Source organism: Falco punctatus (genome assembly GCF_963210335.1).
Source record: "Falco punctatus genome assembly, chromosome: 9".
In the NCBI taxonomy this organism is placed as follows: domain Eukaryota; kingdom Metazoa; phylum Chordata; class Aves; order Falconiformes; family Falconidae; genus Falco; species Falco punctatus.
In genome coordinates, this window is record NC_137589.1 from 5,256,142 (window position 1) to 5,277,992 (window position 21,851).

Consider the following 21,851-nt stretch of genomic DNA (forward strand, 5'->3'; position numbering starts at 1 on the left):
AAGACATAAATCCAAATGATCTCAAAAGACAGAAGAATATATAAAAATGCTATTACTGCCTATTGAGACTGTACATATTTTTGATTTATATTTGAAAATATTTTATCAGAAGAAATGTTACACTGTGCATTGCATGTTCTTTTGAACGTTAATATACCAACACAAATCAACATTTGAATGCTCTGATCTATGAAACAAGCTATTAGGAAACACTGGTTGGTTCTAGTTACCCAATGTATTAGTTATTGCACATAAACCAAATGTTTTTAGAGGATAATAAATGCCAAGATTTCAAAGCAGCTTAATAAAGTCTCTAATATCAGATAATGAGAAATTCCCTCAATGCTGCTAAGCTGGATTTTGTTAATTATAGCAACCGATCTCACAACTGGCATATTTAACCAAAATAATGATTGTAAATCCTATTTGTTAGCCTGGCACTCTGGATTCACTATACATTGAGGTCTCACTGTCTCTGGCGTGGGCTTGGAAAGAACTCTTGCTTCCTCTCACCTGTGCGTACAATCAACCACGCTACGTAACTCTAGACAGGCAGATCCAGAAGAGTAAGACTTCTGGCCACGTCCCCTCACCTGGACCCTAGACCAAGGAGTTGCACTTCAGAGAAGACAACTGCTTGCAAAATGCGCGGCAACAACTGCCTTTCAGTACACCATAAAATGACAAATTGTGTGAAAATTCTTTGGGAATCGTACAATATATATTCATCTGCCCGTCAGCTCTCACTTGATTTGTGCCTCCACCAACAGTTTGCACAGTGACAGCGTAACAGGTAAATATTTATGAAGTATTTGTGGTAGCTGTTAACCACTTTCACGTAATTCTCTCTGGAGAAGATCTATCACATTGGTACACTGAATACATTCTGGGGTTGAGGAAGAACATTTATTCAGCTTTTGCGTATCCAGTAAGCAAGCTCAGTAAAGTCAGACAGCTGCTTTCAAAGTAACTGTGTTTCAAATCAAGCTTAGCTTGGTAGGAAGAACTTGAAATGTGTCTCTTACCAAAAGATTTCCAAATGGAAATGCAATAACATGTTAATTAGGAAATTCTTTACATAGCAAAAGGCTCCCAATGAACAATTACTTCGTATTTCACATAAGCCTTTTATAACACAATCTTTATATGGGGAAAAGAAAATATGGAAGAAAGAACAACAGCATAGAAAACGTCATATAAAATGTTGTATTTGAGTATTTCCCAAGTAGTGATTAAACCTTTCCATGGAAATCTGCCTCAGACCTTTATCACAAACAGAATAAAACTAAAGAAACCTGACAAACGATACAGTCATTCTCTCCCAGCACAAAAACTGCAAGATCTGGGAAAAAATTTAGATGACACATTAGAGAGTCATCACCCGATATACGAGATGAGCATTGTATCAAGTCAAATATAAAATTCAGGCACTTTTTAATACATTCTCAATACAGGTCTTTTCTTCCAACGGGGAAGCCCAGATGCAACATTTGATACTGAAGATGCTGTTGCAGGACGACAGACTAGACTGACTGGGCTGACTAAGGGCATATAAAGGGGAAACTCAGTAATATAAACACATATTGAGTATAAAGCAGCTTTAAGTCCCATCACCAGCACAGAAAGCCTCCCGGCACTCCCCACGCCAGCTCTGCAGCCCTGCACCTACTGCTACAGCCAGCCACCATCAACAGCCCTGTGCCCACGATGCCAAATGTAGAAACGCAATTTATGACAATCCATAAATGCCTGTCCCAAACTCAAAAGGAGGTGGGGAGTGCAGGCAGCTCTTAACAGCTCCTGGACAACAGCACAGCGCATCTCATCACTAAACCAACATCTGCGTTTAGTGCAGCAATTGAATCCGGCTTAAGGAGATGAAATAACTCTTCCCAAAATCAGCGATCAGAATAGCTAATGCTCTCCACAGTGGCACGTTGCCCTTTTAAAACAATGATGAAAGAAACTCAGTGGTTGTAATTAATTTGTGCACATATTACTCCACAGAATTCTGTGGACAATTACAATACAGAAATTTCTTTCAAAAGTTATTGCATACAGAATATAGCATATAGAACTGAGAGATGTGAAATATTTACAGCTGTAACATTAATTAAAGGCTTGACCTCGCTTTTCTGAGAACTGTTGAGTAGCTGATAAGGCTAGGCCTCCAAGTTCAGACCGTAGGAAATAACACTATTTTGATTTTTTCCTGATTAGGTTTTCAAATGGATACCTGACACAATTCTACACAGAGACAGTTCTTTTACATAATCCTGGATATCCAGCCCTTAACAGTCGTTTGAAAGCTCTGCACTTTCCTCCATAAAGGGTTTGCTTTTAGCTCTATATTAAGTCATTTAAGTATTGCCATACACTTCCTAGCCTCACGTAAAACTGCAGTAGACAAGCTAAGATAGCATCTCCAACTAGGAGACCTATTAAAACGTATGAATCAAAACCTGATCTCTGCTAACACTCATGTTAGCAAAGCAGGCTAAACGGCAGCAGCTAAGCCTGACATTAGCCCAACTCATCACGTTAATCAACGCTAACTCAACCATTTTGTAGTACGGTTATGACTATTTTAGACTTGCAGATAGACTGCATTGAGCAGAATAGCTGTAGTTAACTGCTGCGGTGTCTGTAGTCTTAATTCTAGTCTAACCATCTCCCTAGCCACTTCAGCTGAAAGAAAGCCTCAACCAACTTGAAATGCATTAATAATGATAATGATAACAACAATAATACTACTAAAGCAAACTTCAGAAATTATCTAGGCTACCCTCCTACTCTTGAATTTTTGAAAAATCTCAGAGCTGTTAAACCGATACGGGAGGGGGTTTTTTTATTGGCATAAGGAGAATTATCACATTAATTCTTTACCTGTCAACAGGCAAAGCATATACGTAGGGGGATTAATTCACTAAAGTAGTTACCTCCCTTTGAAAGGAGAAAACTTTCTAATAGTGCTTTTCCTCTTTGCTTGTTTCTTTGTATAAGGCACCGCAGTCTGCCTTAACAATCATATTTGTTAAGTGTCACTTACCCTAGTTTTGCTAGAAAATCCTTTGGGAGCCTCAGCCTGTAACGTTCTAAGCTCCACTCTAAGTGAATCATCAGTCACTAGCAAGCTTTAAAAACGTGATTCTTTTAAGTCAGTCAAAACCAGCAAACCAATCCGTCCCTCCCAAAAACACTTGAAACAAATTGCCAATTACAGCAATTATAATGATTTTTTACATATTAAGCCTTCCATCTCTTGATTCTTAGTTAATTAGTTCTCCAGTACTGAAGAGGTTTCTGCCATAAACAAAATGTGTAATTTTAAAGTAAACAGAAGGGTAAAAATGCAAATACTTCTCAACCTCCCCTCCCCCCGGAGAAAAACTTTGCTAGAGAACCACTAACTTCCGTGAGTGAGTTTTCTATTCTGCAAATTAACAGGCCCTCCCTAACTCCCAGGAAGGCTCTGAAGGATTAAAATTTGTAAAATGCACTGAACACGGAAAGGCCACTGTGAGGTAGTGTCACAGCATTTCTATTATCTAGCTTACATCTCTGTCTTTTTGCAGAACTACTAGAGCTTTTTTAACCCCATTTCACAAAGATTTCAACTCAACCTTTTATGAAAGGAGAACTATAAATAGCCTTGTAGATTAAAACCGTTAAAAGCTGAGAAGGCTGGAAAGGAAGGTAGATATTATCCAGCTTTCAGTACTACAAATTGGGGCTGGAAGGGCTTAATTACCAAGATATACTTAAGAACACACTAAGGGCTGCTATAAAAATTACTCCAATTACAGCAGCTCTACAGACATTACTCCACCTGGAAGAGAAGAAACCATCACTTCTCTTTCCACATACCTCTTCTGTACCCCATGCTAATAGAGGGCATCACGAACAAACAGAAGCTTTGTGCCATACAACAGTTCTGCTGCACACTGAGTCCTTTCTCTCAGGTGGCCTAACGCCATTCACACCAGGTAGGGCAAGGATTTTGCTTCTTTTGTTTTCATTTTGAAATCTCAACGTGGAGATACGCTGCATGTATAACCTAAGGCAACAAAATAATTTCAGCCAATGTGTTAGCTTAGAAGTCTCTAAGGCAGAAACCCAAAACTTGAATTTGAAGGTGGAATTCATGATTTTGCATGAATTACACACACACTGTCCTGAAATGGGGAATTCATAGTTTTGCTTATGATTTCATCTGTGATGATATATTTTTATGTATGATGTAATTATAAAAGCATTAACAACAAATAAATGTGTAATTAACAATGAATGTTCAGGAAAATAATTTCCATTAACAGTCAATAATTCCTTATGGTTTCAGTACTCCTGTGCTAAGCTTTTTGCAATGGTGCTCAACTGGATATTTGAAGTTCCTTCATATATTGTACCTGAAATCAGAAGAAAATAAGTCAGAATAAAACCACAGTGAGTACATGAGAGACCAAGATATTGTTTTAACGGTTCAGTTAAAATGCTTACAAATGATGAAGTGAAGCTTTACTAAGCAAGTTCTAGAAACAGAATTACAATAACATAGATAATACAATACAAAAATGTTCAGATTTAACAATCTGCAACAGTTAAAATAGACTTCTGCTGGTACAATATAATGAAGTTTTCCTGAAAAGCAATTCCTAAATAACCAACAAACCCTAAGTATTTACAAATGCTATCAGCAATAGAAGTCAAAGAAAGGATAATATTGTTAGAGATGTCAGACTGTAAGGTCCAAGGATTATACTAGGAAACAACCAAGTCTTGAGAATAAAACTCAACATAGATTCAGATCTTAATGCCAAAGAGGGGATTTTCAGTTTTTTTGAGCTGGAATCTTGTTAATAGAATGGGACACAATGTCTGTATCTGTATTTTAATGGTATTTAAGTAAACATTTTAGTTAGCCTTACATACAGATGTTTATACCTAAAGTTTAACCTTTTTACATCCGAGCCTTTGAATCAGTGTTGGTAAGTCTCAGGGAAAAAATATCTTAAATAGCCACTCATTCATCCTCAAACTTTAATACCACTAATGCTATAAGAAATACTTGTTTAGAAACCGTCACTCACCTATCTTGCAGTCACGATAATACTTTTCTATCGGATAATTTTTTGTGAATCCAACACCACCCATCCATTCAATGCATTTACTAGTTGTCAGTGTTGCAACCTATGAAAATAGTTTCAGAGTTACAATTTCAGGACTCCACTTCCTGCAGATGGTAGTAAATTTTATTCTTTGTAGCTATTTAAAGGAAAACCAAAACAGCAATTAAAGCAGTAAACTAGGACAAGTGGGAAGAAGACGACTGGTAATCTTGTATTCATCTTATGCAAGCCATTTTAGAATAAAAAGGACATTTTTCTAAATCAGAGAACATCAAGAATCCACTAAATACTGCAATAGCTCATATGCTGCCCTTTGAAAAAGACTAGCAGCGGTATACAAGACAGCAATTACAAAGGGGCAGAAGCAATCCAGTTTTGAAACTTTTTAAGAGTCACAGTTGTGACCAGCAGAGTTGAAAGAGTCACAAATGAAGTCTCACCATGCCATTTCTGCAGCCACAAAAACAGAATTCTGAGAAAATGAAATATCTCGAGATGAGTGAAAATATTAATTCACTTTCTCCTTGAATGTTGTTGCTTGTTTTTCAAAATTTTATTTAAGGACATGAGCAGTTTATTCTTTGGTAGCCTGCTTTACGTTCCATACATAGACTGAGAAGCAAGATAAAAGTACATCCACATATTTCACATCAAAGTATGAATTAAAAGTAATATGTTCAGTAACAGAAGAACCTTCTACACAGCAGTGAAATAAATCCACTGAATAAAGGAACTGCAAGTTACCTCAGCAGCGTAGTACTTGGCCATGCTTGCCTCCTTTATGAATGGCCTTCCTGTTTCAGCAAGACGGGCTGCATTGTAGGTCAGCAACCTTGCTGCCTCCAGCTGCGTGGCCACCTGAGCTATCTGATGTTGCATCCCCTGTAACGAGTACACCACAAGTCACCCAGAACCAGTATCTCGTACTCAACTGGCATTTCTAGCAAGAACCATACTCTTCACCAAGCAACATACCTACAGTCTAAAGTAAAAATACAAAAATCCAGATGGACTAGTAATTCCACATTTCTCTGCGTCTATTGACACTGAAGCTGGGAAAACTTCTGGGCCCCCAAAGTCCTTTTAGGAACTGCACTCTCATCTTCTCCTTCCCTCTTCTTGGATTCAGGAGTACAGGGGAGCTTCTTGCCTGACTGGCTGGACAGAAGGGTTACTTATTGGCACCCACGAATATTAAGGAAAATTTCAGCCAAATCTTAACGTTCTCCTCAGCACTGCAGGGACAAGGCTAGGTCAAAGCTGTATTTTTATTTTGCAGCTGTCTACTGAGAACATTCATACATTAACAAGTCTAGGTCCCTGATGAGCTCAACAGAGAAAGACTTGAAAACAAGTACCTCCTAAAGTGGACAACTAGCAAGGTGACAACTATTTCTTCCCAGGTCCCATAGCTATGAGACAAGAGTTAGGAGCAGTATGGAAGTACGGACATGAGTGATGAACGGATTCAAGGGGAAGGAAAAAGGTGATGGAGCTTACACCTAAATGGTAGATATTACAGAAGAATGGGTTTATTTAAGGAGACCCAAACATTATGATGACTGAAAAATGAACATTTAGTAGTCTAACTTGCTCCTAAACCACAACAAAATCATTCATCCTACTTGAACATTAACTCTGCTTCCTAAAATTTGCAAAAAATGATGCAGGTTGAAATAACAAAATGATTTGGCAATTATAAATTCCATTTCCCATTCAAAAGATGCAGTTCCAATCACTTCCTAGATATCTGTGGGTGCGTCCTAAAATTTGTATAAATTACGAGTAGTACTAATGTTCCTTCTCTTCAGCCAAGATGTAGGTTTCTTTTAACAAGAAAATTACTATAGTAATTACAATTATGTATCTTCCTTATTAAACTATACATCATTTTTGCAACAAAGAGTCTTTTTTGGTTTAAGATACAGATATTATCCTGAAAACGAAATGTCTTTGTATAGCACAGGAAATCCAATAATTCAATCAGTTTTCCTCATCTTCTTATAATTTCTAGTGTCTCCAGAAAAAGGCCTTCCCCTATGCCTCAAGAAAGGGTATAAAAACTGGAATACATTCAACACAGTGATATCAAAATCAGAAAAGAAAGGAGTTCCATGTGCATTATTTTCAAAGGCTGTCAATATGCTATCAAGCAAAAGGAGTTAATGTCAGTAATGTTTTGAAGTTTTCAATTATTTATATGGTACTTGCAAAGGCATATAGCGCTGAACTCATGTATTTGATGTGGCAGATGAATGCTCATCCGAAATGCTTCTGAAAAATTCTCAGATATTGAGGAGGAGAGACATGGCACAAGGTGCATACAAATTATGCAAATCAGATTATTTGTTTTACTGACTTCATCTACAGTCATAACTGCTACTTTCATGGAGGAAATTTCCTATGTGTACATTAACAAGTACCTGGAAATCGAATACGCTTTTCCCGAACTGGACTCTCTCCTTTGTATAGGGAACTGTATGGTCAAAACATCCCTGTGCCAGTCCTAACATCTGTAAGAAATAAGAAATATGTAACTAAAAATTAGTTAATTGAATGCACTTAATGGAGACCATAACAGTTGATCTTCTGATTAGGCAGTTCACCCTTTGTAAAAAGCTTGTTATCAGGAGGAAAGTTAAGTTTTCTTACCTAGGAATTGCCAAAACTTACACAAAGCTAAAATATAATAAAGGTTCTATATAGAATCTCAAAAGCCAGAATTTGACAGTTATTAGATGTACTGAGGTGAGTTATGACAAAACAAAACAGAAGACGTTGAGGAATAAGCCTACTCCATTCCTGAAAGAAACTTTATTACTACAGGCAAATATTTGTGAAAACACCATCACTAATTTTTGAACAAAACTTAAGGCCAACAGTGGTTGCATGAATATTAAGTGTTTCTTGGAAAATTCTTAATTACATAAGAAAATTACCGTAAGCTACAGATCTACAGATCTACATTACACTGTTAAAGGAAAAATAATTTGAATGATTATTCAAAGCTATTTCCATAATCAAAATAATTTTTCATTTTATAGAAGACACTGGACTGTCAGAATTAGCAATTTATTTCAGAAGTTAGAAAACTAGTGTAGTGGGAGGAGAGAGAACATTTCTTCCAGAATTTTCTAGAAAAAGCAACTCTGCAGAAGACCACTGCTTTTTCACACACTCTCTTCACTCAGCAGTGAAGACAGCAAAACATAATTTTTATCTTGGAGGATAACATATGGGAAAACTACACACGAACATTTATAAAGAAGTAACTCGCATCTATCCTAGTGTCTGATTTGTTAGCCTAAAGAAACATTATGAAATCTGGAAAGTAAGTTAATTTTACATTTTTTTAACTACTAAATTTTGAGGAGTGTATTGCATTCCAAACAAGACAGCAAAGTAAGGACCTTGCCTTTCATATACCTTGGTATATATAGCTATTAGGAAATAAGATCAGTTGGTTTCATTATATAACTACCATCCATCTGAATGCGTTGTTTCTACCTAATTTCTTTCCTACAAAAAACAAAGATAGGAAATTAGATTAGGGAAAGCATCAGATAAGTAAAAGAAAAAAACAAGGGGGGGGGAAATGAATGGCACGAAGAACTATCAAGAAGCAAGGCAGCAGTATACGGTAAAATTGGAATCTCGTAAGTCAGGAAGGGATTCTACAATGTGGCGGTCAGCGGCCACATCAAGTGGCTTAGTCACACTACTTGCAACGATGTACAAGAGTGTATAGGTATTTTTTGATTGATCTGCATATTAAGCTGAAAGCCAAGGGCCCCAGGAAGACAAAAACATGATTCTGACTGGGTTCAGATATCTTCTACTCCATCATTTAAGGTTTTAGAAAAAAAACCACACAATACATAAACAACATTAGAAAATAATGCAGTCTGCTGCTAATCAGCTGTATTACCAGATTTGTTGCCTTCTTATATAAACTCATATAGATGAACCACATATATCAACTACAGCACCCAGAACAATATACGCAGCTACCTTGCACTAGAACTATCTGAGACTGTTTTCACAGCCACAATTCCATTTTATGAAATGTTCATTATCTTTTAAAACTAAATTCAGTATTACAGGGCTTTAGAACTGCTGTTCTTGTCTATTCAAGTACATTTCTCTTAATCTGGAGATGCCAACAAAGTAGTAACTACGATATAACAACTACCTGATATTAACTTCAGGTTATAAGCGTAACTTGGAGTAATTAAGAATAAAATCCAGACCATATATTTTACTGCCAGTACCTCTACTTTATCCATATCTCTGGGAACAATGGGGCCCACAGGCCCAGTTTTTTAAATGCCGTATCAGACAAAGTTTAGTCACAGATAATCTTGAGTAATGATACAAAAGCCAATCCATTTATCAGCATAGTGTTTTTCATGAGGACAATTACTTCTGGTCTGCCTGCAAACTAGGGCAAAAGGTAAGGGAGACTGGTAGTACAGACATATTACATCATATACAGCACAACTACACCCACAACAAAGTAGAATCAAAGAAAAGATTACTTTCAAAAGTAAATTAAAAATGTAAAAACTTGTCATAAGTAATTTTATTTTAGGGCTGACCCTGATTTTCCACTGAAATCAACAGCAATCTGAGATGCAAATTGAGTTTACAACAAAATACAACATTTTGAAATAACTCCAAGGCCAGTAAATATTTTCCCCCAAGATGCCATAAGGTTCAATTTTCAAACGCAACAACAAACTAGGACACTTCTGCTATAAAAATATCACATTTATTTTAAAAGTAAGTTGACTTTTAAAAATAAGTTGTTGGGAAAACATCAGTTAATATAAGGTCACATTTGGCAATCCCATACAATCACAATTGGAAGCATTAGTATTATACATTTCAGTGTGTTATATTTTCCAAAGCTAGTTTTCTTTGTAAAATAAAGTTGCATAATGGAAGATAAAATTGTTGATATATTTCATCAGCAATAAGTTAACCACCAAAGACAAACTAATTGCTATTTAATATTTTCTAAATCTACTGCTTATGTCACCAAAGGAGAATTGTACCATTTACAGTTGGTTTAGTATTTTGCTGTAACTTAGCTACAGGAATAGTGACATCTAGTGGCAATTCAGTTTTTAATAAAGTATTTTCTAAAGTTTATTCTTACTAACTTTAAATATTCTGTAAATGTCAATCCAAATTCAAAGTGACATACTGATTATATTCAGTATTAAACCAAATCACCCACCTGTGCAGCAATACCTATCCTGCCAGTATTTAGCATTCCAATTGCATACTTATAGCCTTGTCCAACCTGTCCCAGGATATTGGTCTCAGGAACCTAAAGAATGAAACAACTCAATTATTCCTGTTCTATTCTGGTTTGCAACTGCTAGTAGGGTTCACAGGTGAAACAGTGTACGTGTTTTATTTAATGTTCCTCATAAACTTTATGACATAATCTTATGCCTCATAAAGGTATAAAATATAAGCCAGACATTTGATTCCTAGAATATCTGATTAGAACATTTCCTGATACATGTCATTACAAACTGATGACTGAGAAAAAACCGTATCAAAATTTAAGCAATCCAACCCCTCTCAAGACATCCGTGAAAGAACAGGGAGGAAAAAGTTAAAATAGGTCAAAAAATCAATACTGTACACAAATTATGCTTCAATAGCCAAACAACTTACAATACCTTAACATTTTCAAATGTCACTGGGCAGGTAGAAGATGCTCTGATTCCAAGCTTGTCCTCCTTCTTCCCTACAAGTAGGCCCTCTGTGTTGCGATCTACTATGAAGCATGTAATTCCCCTGTATCCCTAGGATGAATTACAAAATATTCAAGGACTGTTTTTTATACTAACAACACCAAATGGTGGTCTAAATATCTCATTCCAATATTGAAATTTTACACTTGCTTAATACTATATTACGAAATAAAACACTGGCACCGCCACCTGTTCCCGATATCCCTGCTAATTTTGGTTTAACAGAGGCCAGAGATACCTTTCTATTAAAATATTCTGTGTGGAAAACATAATCAGAAAAACCTTAAAAGTTCTCTTGGTAAGACAAGAGGGCTGGTATTACGTACATGAAACAGGACTGTGGTGCCTCTCTATACTGGAAATCACTGGGAAAGCAGGTTATTGCTGTGAAGTTACTGCTTGCTGTTGGAACATGTGTCAACAGCCAAACAACAGACTGCAAGAAGACATTGGGTATCTTCAGACTATAGTGGTCAAACGAATAATGGCTCTAAACCCATCTGTCAGATGATTCTATAGGATGCAAGACTTCACTTAAGCCTAATTTTTTCTGCTACTCTTCTCATGTAAGCCTGCATATATACTCTTCCTTTTAAAGGTGTCCAAAGTAAGAGCCCTGGCTGATGAGACTGGCGTCTCTGGGAACTATGCGTGAATATTGGAAGAGCTGCACAATTGTAAGCATTGTAACAGACCTAATTTAACACCCAGAATTGGTGCACACATTCTCCTTGTGATTCCAGGTTGCAGAATGTTGGTATGTATTTCCTCACTTTAGAGGTAGTGGAAATATAACCAATAAAGTAGTCTGAAATCATTATGACATTATCAAAAAGTTATCAAAAAGCCCAGAGTTGATTTGGTATTCAGATAACAATCTGGACAGGACACTAATGCATGTGACGACACATAGATTGTACAGCTAATCTAAATATTGGCTTCTCTTACATACAGGCTTACGATCTTCACGTTTGATACCTTAAACTAGATTCTTGAAGAACAGAATAGTGATTCCTGATAGCTGTCACTTTTTCCTTTGTGTAATTCCTATTCCCAGTTCCCTCTCCATCAGTCATTCTTGCTCCCTCAGCGTTTCCCCCAGCCAGAACCACAGCAGTGTCTCTTAAGCAACATACTACAAGGTCCATGAGACAGAAATGTGAGATGTTCCTGGCCATGTTTCCATCTCTTTCTGTCCCTAACATCCACAGCACCTCCTCTCACTAAGAGAGTGACACTGAGAGGTAGAAAGAGTCCTGTGGCTCTTCTGGAAGAGTTGGCTCTTATGAAAGAGCAGGCTGCTGTGTCAACCTCACCTTAATGACAGCCCACCTCAATAAATGGGAGCCACTGGTGCGAAGGGTCCATTTCAGTACACAGTTCTACACTGGTCTGTTTTCTTATTTATACTGATGCCAACTGTTATTTAATCTTTGAGCAACACTGACTTTTAATCTTCTCGAATATTTAAAAGCAAACTTCTAACTTTAAGCAGACAATAAATTAAATATTTTTAAAACGTTACATTAAACCAGAAACAACTCCAGATTATATGGCGATGTACAGCAGTTAACAAATATAGAAACCAGCTTACTGAATAAATTTTCAATGTATATAGTACTCTCAAAATCACCCACCAGCTTGTGAAGAAATTAATAAAAATTAAGAAAGTGACATGATGTTCAACTGCTCAATAAAATTGCAGAAACCTCCCTTTTCTTATTTAGTCAAAACATGAAAATTCAATTTAAAATAAGTACCTTCAAGTTAATTTTTTAAGAAGGAGATACTGGAAGATGTTTAAAAAATAAGTACATTTTTTTAAACAATGTAGTTTTGTATTTGATTATTACTCTACCATACCGGTACAGTACATTTTAAAGTCTGCAGCTGACTTTTATCAATCTACATCCAAATTGGTGACAAAACTTGAAAAAAGGATATTCAGCTATGTATTTTTTTACCTGAACACACTTTCCTACAGTATACTTGTTAGGTTTTTCAGTGCATGCCCAGGCTCTACTTTGCATTTTAACACCAACTTGTCCATTAAGCCAGAAGGGTTGGAAAGGCTTAGACTTGCGTGTTCTTGCACTACTCAGAATAATACCAATGCATGCTGTGCTCTTCACCTAAGCAATTATCATTCTGACCTTTTTATTTTCCCTGGTGGGAGAAATTTATTCAATCGCTCAGCAAGTTCTCAGTTTTTCTTGGGAAATATTTTTGAAGGTTTGCTGTCAGCTAGGAAAAGCTGCAAAGAATATTAACCTTTAACATCAGATTATTAATACAAAATCCATAGTTTCATGTATCATCAGCTGTCACTGAAATGCAACTATTCTTTAGCAACTTACTAAGGATGGATCTGTATTTGCCATCACAAAGAAAACTCCTGCGTGTTCTGCTAAGCTAATCCACATCTTTGAGCCGTTGATAATATAGTAGTCTCCTTTCTTTTCAGCGCGAGTCTTCAAAGAAAAAGCATCACTGCCAGACCCAGCCTCCGAAAGACAGAAACTGCCTATCTGTCAATTGAAGGGAAAAATTAATTTTTACTGAACACATAGGCACAACATATAACAAATTCTGCAATGAAAATAGTTATAAACAAGCACTCACACAGTTTAACATATTGCATCCAAGTAGCTAAGTTTCAGATAAGGAGATTAAGAATAGAACTATGTAATTACATGTCTCTCAAAGTCAACTGCTTTAAAGTTCTGTTCCACAGTAAATTAAATTTTAATGAAGCTAATAAATGCCTTTCCACTTTTACCTCTCAGCTACTGATGACCGGATGCATCTGTATCACCACAGATCTCAGCTCTAACCAGTGTTTCAAAGTTCACATGTAAAGATACTTTCCAATGCTGTAGTCACACATTTAGTCACAAAAAACCACACCCCAGTAACGTTACTTTGGTAGTAAAAACTACATTTTAGTTTAGTAAAGTAAGACTTTCACTCACTGTATCTTTAGCCACTCTGGGCAAGTAAGTTCTCTTTTGTTCTTCTGTTCCGTATGTGGTAAACAACTTATTTGTTAGTGTATTTTGGAGTTCACATAGAAGAGCTACAGCTGGATCAACTTTGGCCAATTCTTCCACCACCAATATGACTGAAAAAAAAGAAGCTCCAGTTCCTCCATATTCTTCCCCAAGCTCAATACTCATCAGCTGAAATGTAAAAGATGCAAATATATAGACCTGTTAGTTCCTGTCAACAACTTGTTAGTCCAAGCTGACACTTAAGAGATTAAAATAAAAACCACAGAATATAAGTATTTCCAGATCCTTTCCCAGACCTGTTTTCTTTCAATACCCCGAAAAAAATGACAATTCTTCACAGAATTGTAGAATCATTTAGGTTGGAGATCATAAGGTTTAAGATCATTGAGTCCAACCACCAACCCAGCACTGCCCAGCCCACCGCTAACCCGTGTCCCTAACTGCCACACCTACACACCTTTTAGGCACCTCCAGGGCTGGTGACCCCACCAGCTCCCTGGGCAGCCTGTGCCAGGGCTTGCCCACCCTTTTGGTGAAGAAGAACTTTCCCTGGCACCCAACCTAACCCTCCCCTGGCGCAACTCGAGGCCGTTCCCTCTTGTCCTGTGGCTGGTTCCCTGGGAGCAGAGACCGACCCCCCCTGCCCACAGCCCCTGCCAGGGAGCTGAGAGCGATCAGGGCCCCCCGAGCCCCCTTTTCTGCAGGCTGAGCCCCCCCAGCTCCCCCAGCCGCTGCCCACCAGCCCTGTGCCCCAGCCCCCTCCCCAGCCCCCTGCCCGGCTCTGGACACGCTGCGGCCCCTCAGGGTCTGTCTGGGAGTGAGGGGCCCAGAGCTGAGCCCGGCTTCGAGGGGCGGCCTGGCCAGTGCCCAGCGCAGGGGGACGGACGCTGCCCTGGCCCTGCTGGCCACGCTGCTTCGGCTACCAGCCAGGGTGCTGCTGGCCTTCTCGGCCCCCTGGGCACACGGGGGGCTCATGCCCAGCCGCTGCTGCCCAGCCCCCCAGCCCCTTTCCCGCCGGGCAGCTCCCAGCCCCTGCCCCAGCCCGCGGCTGCCGGGGGCGGCTGTGCCCCACGGGCAGGGCCCGGCACGGACCCGGGGTGACCCTCACACCGGCGGCCTCGGCCCCTCGGCCCGGCCTGCCCAGGTCCCTCTGCAGCCCCCTGCCCCCCGGCAGGTCAGCGCTCCCCCCGGCTGCGTGTGGGCCGGAACCTGACTGAGGGGGCACTCGATCCCCTCACCCGGGTCATCGATCAGGAGATTAAACAGAGCCGGCCCCAGCGCCCAGCCCGGGGGAGCACCACGTGTGACGGCCGCCGGCGGGGGGTGACTCCTGTCACCACCACGCTCTGGGCCTGGCCACCCACCAGGCTTGTACCCAGTGAGGGGGACACCTGCCCCCGCCAGGAGCAGCCAGCTCCTCCAGGAGATGCGATGGGGAATGGTCAATGGCTTGGCTAACGCCTCAGCAGACAACATGCACATTAACGCAAGAAATAACCAACATTCATTATACGCGCCAATCACCACCCTAATGTAATTAAATTTTCCAGAACAACTGCAATCTCAACAGAAGTCTATTATTTGCTGTTGACATTATATAAAATGACATTCTAAACACAGACAAGCTTTAGGTTTGATAGCAGGAAAGGCTAAAATCAAATCCAGGAACGAACACCACAGTAGCTGCAACACAAGTCCTCGTGAGACTGCCCACCAAGGACACAGGACTCCCGATACCTTTTTCCAGCAACACTTATCTGAGTCATGGCGGTTCTAACATTCTATGCAATTATGCTTATCCAGTTAAAAAAATCCAAATAGTGAGGGGAGGGGGAGTCAAGGAACTCAAAGGTAAGATGAAGAATGTGGTATGTAAGGAGAGATGGAAGCAGTATTACAGTAAAAGATGGAGAGTGATAATGCAGTGGAAAAGAAGAGAAAGTTACCTTGCTGTTGATAAATCAGAAATTTTTAATGATTCACTAGTTCACATGAACTATATCTCTCAATCTTTTAATCTAAAAATCTGAAAAGTGCACAGCTAGAGACTAACAAAATTGTATCACTTTCTGAATAAAAAAATAAGTAAAAGTGTGCAGACCCCTTGTTCAAACAATCCTCGTATTACAGAGTCTTCCATTTTTGAATTCTCATCCATTTTTTGCACCAGAGGTGCAACTTGCTCCTGAGCAAATTTTGCCACTGTAAAGAGGACAAGAAAGAAAGCATGTAAGTATTGTAACACTTTCTTTGAAGATCAATATAACAGTAATGTGGTACTTTTGACAGGTTATGTATGTATTCCCTGACTCTCCCAGACAAGTTAATAAAAAGAAAGTTGCCCAAGTGAAACAAGATGACCTACCTGCCACAAGGCTCAATTATAATTACATTCTGAACTTAGCTATAACTCTCTACATCAAAGCAAATACTTCCTATAAATTCAGAAACTTTGAAAGCATCTCAGCAACACTTACGTAACATTGGTTGACCAAAAAAATTATCCAAATTATTTCAAATACATGCCTTATTTGGTTAGCTGTATTGTATTTCTGTAAATTAAACCTGCATTTTGGTAAGATGGTCTCAGGCTTTAATGCATGCTATTTTGAGTGAACAAAATCCTGAGACTGCTTTGTTTAATCAGGGCCTTTTGTAAGCTCTCTCCCAGATGTGCAGGTCCTCACTCTTTCACCTTTGCTCTGAGGATCCCTTCTGAAACACTGTCTTCTTTGCGCAGGCCTGGCTGCATTGCAGACACTCACACCACATCTGTCACCATTCTGGGTATACTTGAAATCTCTCACAACCAGCTGGAGCAGTTAACTGGAGCTGAACTAAACACTTCAGAAAGGGCATGAGTCAATGCCAGGCAACTTCTGTGACAGCAACAGTTTTAAACAGTTAATATTTATTTATGCAGAGTACACTGCACTGTGGTACGTGGAACTGTGCTATGGTAACATGAAAAAAGAACATTACATTTTTCTCTTGTGAATTAAAGCAGTTTTAAAATTAAGCACAATCCCACAAAATAATCTCAACATTTAACTAGAATTAAATAAACTTCTCAGCTAAACTTTCCCTTCTAGTTAAGTATTTCTGAATTTTAACTACACAGAAAATAGGTACCCATATTTTTCAGCATTGTTTCCTCTTCGGTGAATGTCTGAAGCGGAGCACAGACAACTCCATCACTGGCTAGATTTGGCATCAGTTCCGATTTGGAGGATCTAAAGACATGTGGATAAGCCCTCCAAGGAGCCAAGTACGCTGGCATATTTCTTTTCAGCTGCTGACAATAAATACAGAACATGCAAACAGTTAATATAATTTGTATTTGTATACAGACAGCAGTACAAAATTTTACCTAGTGTTTTTATTCAGTAAACGATCAGGAGATGTAACTTACATTCAATTTCTAGTTTGAAAGGTTTTGAGAAGATTTACATCCCCCACCCCTCCCGCAGTGTCCTAAAACATAATAACCTTTAATTACACTTTTAACCCCACGCAATTTTCTTTCTGAAGTTCGCTAACACAATGCTACTCTACAAAGTATTCAAACATTAATTTTAGTCAGTTTTGGCATTTACACCAAATAAATCCTGCTGATAGTGTTTATTTTTATAGATGATTTTGCAAGTCCATTGCAATGCTCATGTAGTAAGCATCTATTTTGACAGAATACCTTAATTAACAAATACAAGAGTAAATGTGAAATAGACATACAGATGTTTTTCATAGAAGACCTGTCAACTTTAACTTAAGGTTTCTACCTGGCTTTCTAGAGACCAGCAACTCTTGTTTCTAAAGCTATCTGACAGCACTTTATCTGGATTATTGGTAATGTTGTGAAAGGGCAGAACTTCTAACAGCACTGTGGATTTTTGTGTTCAAACTCCACTACTTAATGATTTTCAGAAGGAGCAGACATTTGATAGATGAAGCCCTGGTATTTGCATGCCTCTGTATAGTTAATTTCTACACAGTTAAGTTTAAATCCTATAGTTAGTATGTTAATAATACCTAATGTGTTTTATTTGGCTGACTTATTTAAAAAGTACAGGAAGGAACTAAAATTAACCCCTTCCCATTTATCCATGATATACAACAATTTCAAATGAGATCAAGAAGCACTGGTTATCCAACCAAGAGAGCAGAGGTATTAGAGTGTTTTACTATAGGGGGAATGGTGTTAAGCTCATGTGGCAAAAGTCACAAAAATGAACAGGACAGTGGCTTTTGGCAGCGAGCTACATATAGTTGATTGTCAGGATGGTAGACATAGATAATGTGACAGGTAATTAGTTTTGTACCTTGGAGACCTATGAACTACTTTGTGTTCAAAGACTTAATGAAGTAGGTAACAGCAGGCTTCAGAAAGGAACGTTTGGTTTGAAAGTTAATACACTTTCCAATGACACACTAATTTCTTAGGATTTAAAAAAAAGTTAGCATAATAAATATGATCTGGCTTAAAAAGCAACAGGCTAACACCGTAGCTCAACTGCTGCAAAATGTATTCCTGAAAAGCAGTATTCAAAAAAGAAGCAAGTTCAACTGACTGATCTCCAAAGAGACAAGACAGAAAATGGCTTTGCTCTCATGGCTCCCTAAACCCAGCTTACTCTGTGGCTAACATCTACAGATCAGATCTTTGCTGCAGATTTCTGTCACTTTTGCTATGTTAGTCTAAATTGTGGAGATATTAATGTCTCACCAAGACAACTGCTGACAGAAACCTCCAGCAGACACACAGCTGTGCCATAAAAATAATGTATATATGAGCATATGCCTGCCAACATCCATTTTTGCCAACATGCATTCTTAACCCCAAAGCGAGGAGACCGACTGTGCTGTAACCAGACTGCTATTTGGCTCACAGAACGCAGGACAATTTTGCAATGCACACTGTGATAGCTGCATTCCTCAAAAAATGGCAGAAACTTCAGGGTCAGGAAGTAAAAATTCCTTTGATCCTTCTAATAATTCACTCTCTTTCATGTTGGCTTTCAACACTTGTCATCTGCCTGGCTGAAGAACTGATGTAAAACAGATCTACGGACTCTTTTTTGTCTTAGAGACAAGATGCATAAGTCTATTATGGGAAGGAAAACTCCAACTTTAGCACAACCAGTCATGCATGACAACAAAAAAAACACAGTAAGAAGTGGTAATACAGAAAAAAAATATTGCTGTGAACATTCAATGTTCATTCACATTCGACACCCCTGGTCACATAAACCAAACACTGACTAGTGGGGCTGATTCATGAATACAAAGATTGGATGACCAGCAATAGCTGCAACACTTTCAAATGAAGACAAAGTTACTGGCATGACCATAGGCTTCACAGAAAAACAGAGCGAGCTACTCTATTAGAGATAAAAACCAAGGCAACCATGTTCTGGAAGCTGTCAAGTCAGGAATAGATTATTTGCAGAACATCCAACTATGGTAGGGTCACTCAACACCCAGGTGCGCAAACATCCACCTGTGTAAGTCTATATCCTTGGCAAGGTCCGATAAGGAAAAACCTAAGTATGCACACACACATATATTTAACATGGTATGCTTCCTGAGTAGTTATAGGATTAAAAATCACACATATTTCCTGTTTCTTCCACTACTTTATTTCCAAGTACAAAGAAAAAAGCATTTTTCTTTTATGGTAGCTTAACCGAAGATGAATCAGAGAATATTTTACTAGTACTGACCAAGAGCCATCAGGAAAAAATGCACAGTGCCTTCTTAGGAATACAAAACTTTTTGAAAATCTGCAGGTAGGTATAGTCAGTAGGCAGTAAGCCAGTACTGCTGAAACAACTAGTATTACTCTGGGATTACCTCCACTTTTGTTTGATGGCACCTGATGCTTGGGTGTAGAATTATCAACCCCACAGGTGAACATATCACGAAACTCATGCAGAGCACTCTGCTCCACGCAAAGCAAGAAGTACAGATCTTGTAGACCACAAAAAATACACTGATTTTTCTCAGATGCTTTCATGAAAACGGGAAGCCAGACAAACTTGATTAAAAGCAGCCCAGCAAGGTCAAACACAAGTGCATGGGGCTCTATCGGCAGAGGTGACCTGTCAAATGCCTGGCTAGCAAGTAGAAGCTTTGAAACACAATAAACAGCTTAGTGTTTGTTACAGGTTAGGGCCACTACAGCAGGCCTGATCTTGGCAACATGCCAAAGGTTTTGAGAAAGTTACCACTCACAGGAACCATCCCTTAGTAGAAACCACCCCAGGCCTTCCCCTCTCCCCACAGCTTTCACTTGGAGGCTCTTCCACTGAAATCAACTCACTTGAGAGCAGCAGGGAAAGGCATCCTACCGCAGCAAGAGAAACAAAGGTAGCCCTCAGTGTACATATGCACACACGGTCTGATAAATGTTTGATACCTACCCCAGATAGTACTACGGAACAAAAGCAGTATTTATCACAAGGTTACCTTGAAAAGTCTTACAACCAGCAGGATGGTCCCAAGGGATGAGAGCTGTACTGGCAACACCCACGGACACAGCAGCAACCCACAGGTATGCCAGACTAATAGCATGGTGTAGAAATTATGTTTTATTTCAACACCTCCATTTTAAAAAAATCAGCTCACTACATTATTGTTTACATTTTTATTCTTAGAAGTCATACATATTACTGACTTACAGATAGCTTTTTAAAGTATGTGTATTACTCAAATCTTTGGATACTGCTTCCTTTCCCTTATTTTCTGTAGGTAAGGTAAAGATGTCCACTGCTACAAGATTCATACTACTTACCCTACTAAACACAAGTATTTGAAAATTGGTTTCTGGGTTGCTGATAACATTGATTTTTCTGCTTATCTCAATTCTTACCTCTACCTCAGCTCTTTAAAGATCAGTTATTTCAGCTTCCTTGTTTGTTTTATACAATCTGAAACAAGACTTTAAATGCTGGTAGACCTGGCAGCAGCATTAAGATAAAGCCCAAAGCAATATATTTTCCAAAGCTCACTCTGCCTTCCTTGATAACTTCCACTTCTGTATCTGTCCTAGCTGGTTTCCAGCCAGCTCCTGTTTCTAAGCTGAGAAGCTTCATCACAGGAAGCTTGCTTGCTCTCATTTATGGGGTTGATTTTCTTTATTTGCTGTCACCACACACACACAACCTGCCATGAGAAGGTCCCAGGCAGTTTGTTTTCTCAGTCTACACAGTAGAAGCTCATACATGGCACGAACCCTGGTATCCTGCTTGTTTCCTTCGCCTTTTGATTATCCCTGTAGTGCCACAAGCTTGCTTAGGTAAGTAAAGCAGACGTGAAAGCACCACAGCTGCTGGAGCCGTGCTGTCTCCTCACAGGCGTGTCAGCTGCTCCAACTACAAGCCGCTTCACAAGACTAGCAAGAGCTTTTCTTAGCAAGGCGTTACCTGACAGCACCCCTCCATGCAAAGAACCGGCAAGGCAAAGGAGCCGAGCGCCTGCAAACCCATCCTCAGGCCCCTGCAGAGCTGCACCTGAACCAGCCGCCTGCGCCCCGCCCGCTCCGAGCCCCCGCGCTCGGCTCCCGCCGGGAGCCGCCCCCGGCCGGCCGCAGCAGCCCCTCCCCACCGGTGGCACCGGAGAGCCGCGTACCGGGCCAGCGCGTCCCCCTCAGCAGCCTACGGCGAGGGGCAGGGAGAGGCCAGGCGCGGGCCCGCCGCGCACGGCACATCCCCCGCTCGCCCCTCCCTCAGGCACCCACGGAAGCGTCGGAGGAGGCCGGCACCCCGGTGAGGAGAGGGGGGCCCAGCCCTCTCCCGTGCTCAGGCGCCCCGCTTCACCTTCGCGCAGCTCCTCAACCAGCCGCCCGCCGCCGCCATGTTGGCACCCGCCGCGGCCCGGCCCCGCCCTGCTGCGCGCGCCGCGCCGCTGAGCGGCGGGCCACGCCCCCGGCGTGGTCTCGCGAGACT

At 39.8% G+C, this 21,851-nt stretch overlaps 1 protein-coding gene across 8 annotated transcripts; it reads right to left on the reverse strand.

Annotated features, from left to right (window-relative positions):
• Nucleotides 1–1,192: 1,192 nt before the first annotated feature.
• ACADSB (acyl-CoA dehydrogenase short/branched chain) lies at nucleotides 1,193–21,848 on the reverse strand. Of its 8 annotated transcripts, none has more exons than XM_080403141.1 (11): nucleotides 21,723–21,848; nucleotides 17,041–17,200; nucleotides 16,010–16,110; nucleotides 13,870–14,076; nucleotides 13,255–13,425; nucleotides 10,823–10,948; nucleotides 10,369–10,461; nucleotides 7,550–7,639; nucleotides 5,871–6,008; nucleotides 5,088–5,187; nucleotides 1,193–4,406 (listed from the first exon to the last, which is right to left on the reverse strand). In XM_080403141.1, exons 1-11 carry the CDS (start codon nucleotides 21,759–21,761, stop codon nucleotides 4,336–4,338), a joined length of 1,296 nt encoding a protein of 431 aa, XP_080259267.1. In that variant the 5' UTR covers nucleotides 21,762–21,848; the 3' UTR covers nucleotides 1,193–4,335. The 8 variants fall into 8 exon arrangements, 7 of the variants coding, with proteins under 7 accessions (XP_080259267.1, XP_080259266.1, XP_080259269.1 ...); XM_080403140.1 differs by having other exon boundaries at nucleotides 17,041–17,203; XM_080403143.1 differs by lacking the exon at nucleotides 21,723–21,848 and adding an exon at nucleotides 21,535–21,695.
• Between the last annotated feature and the right edge of the window lie 3 nt (nucleotides 21,849–21,851).

Coding starts and splice junctions, on each gene's coding strand:
- ACADSB (XM_080403140.1), bottom strand. CDS start 21,761: ATGGCGGCGGCGGGCGGCTGGTTGAGGAGCTGCGCGAAG. Junction 5,188..5,870: donor CCAAGTACTACGCTGCTGAG/GTAACTTGCAGT, acceptor CTATTTTCATAG/GTTGCAACACTGACAACTAG. Junction 4,407..5,087: donor TTATCGTGACTGCAAGATAG/GTGAGTGACGGT, acceptor TTCTGATTTCAG/GTACAATATATGAAGGAACT.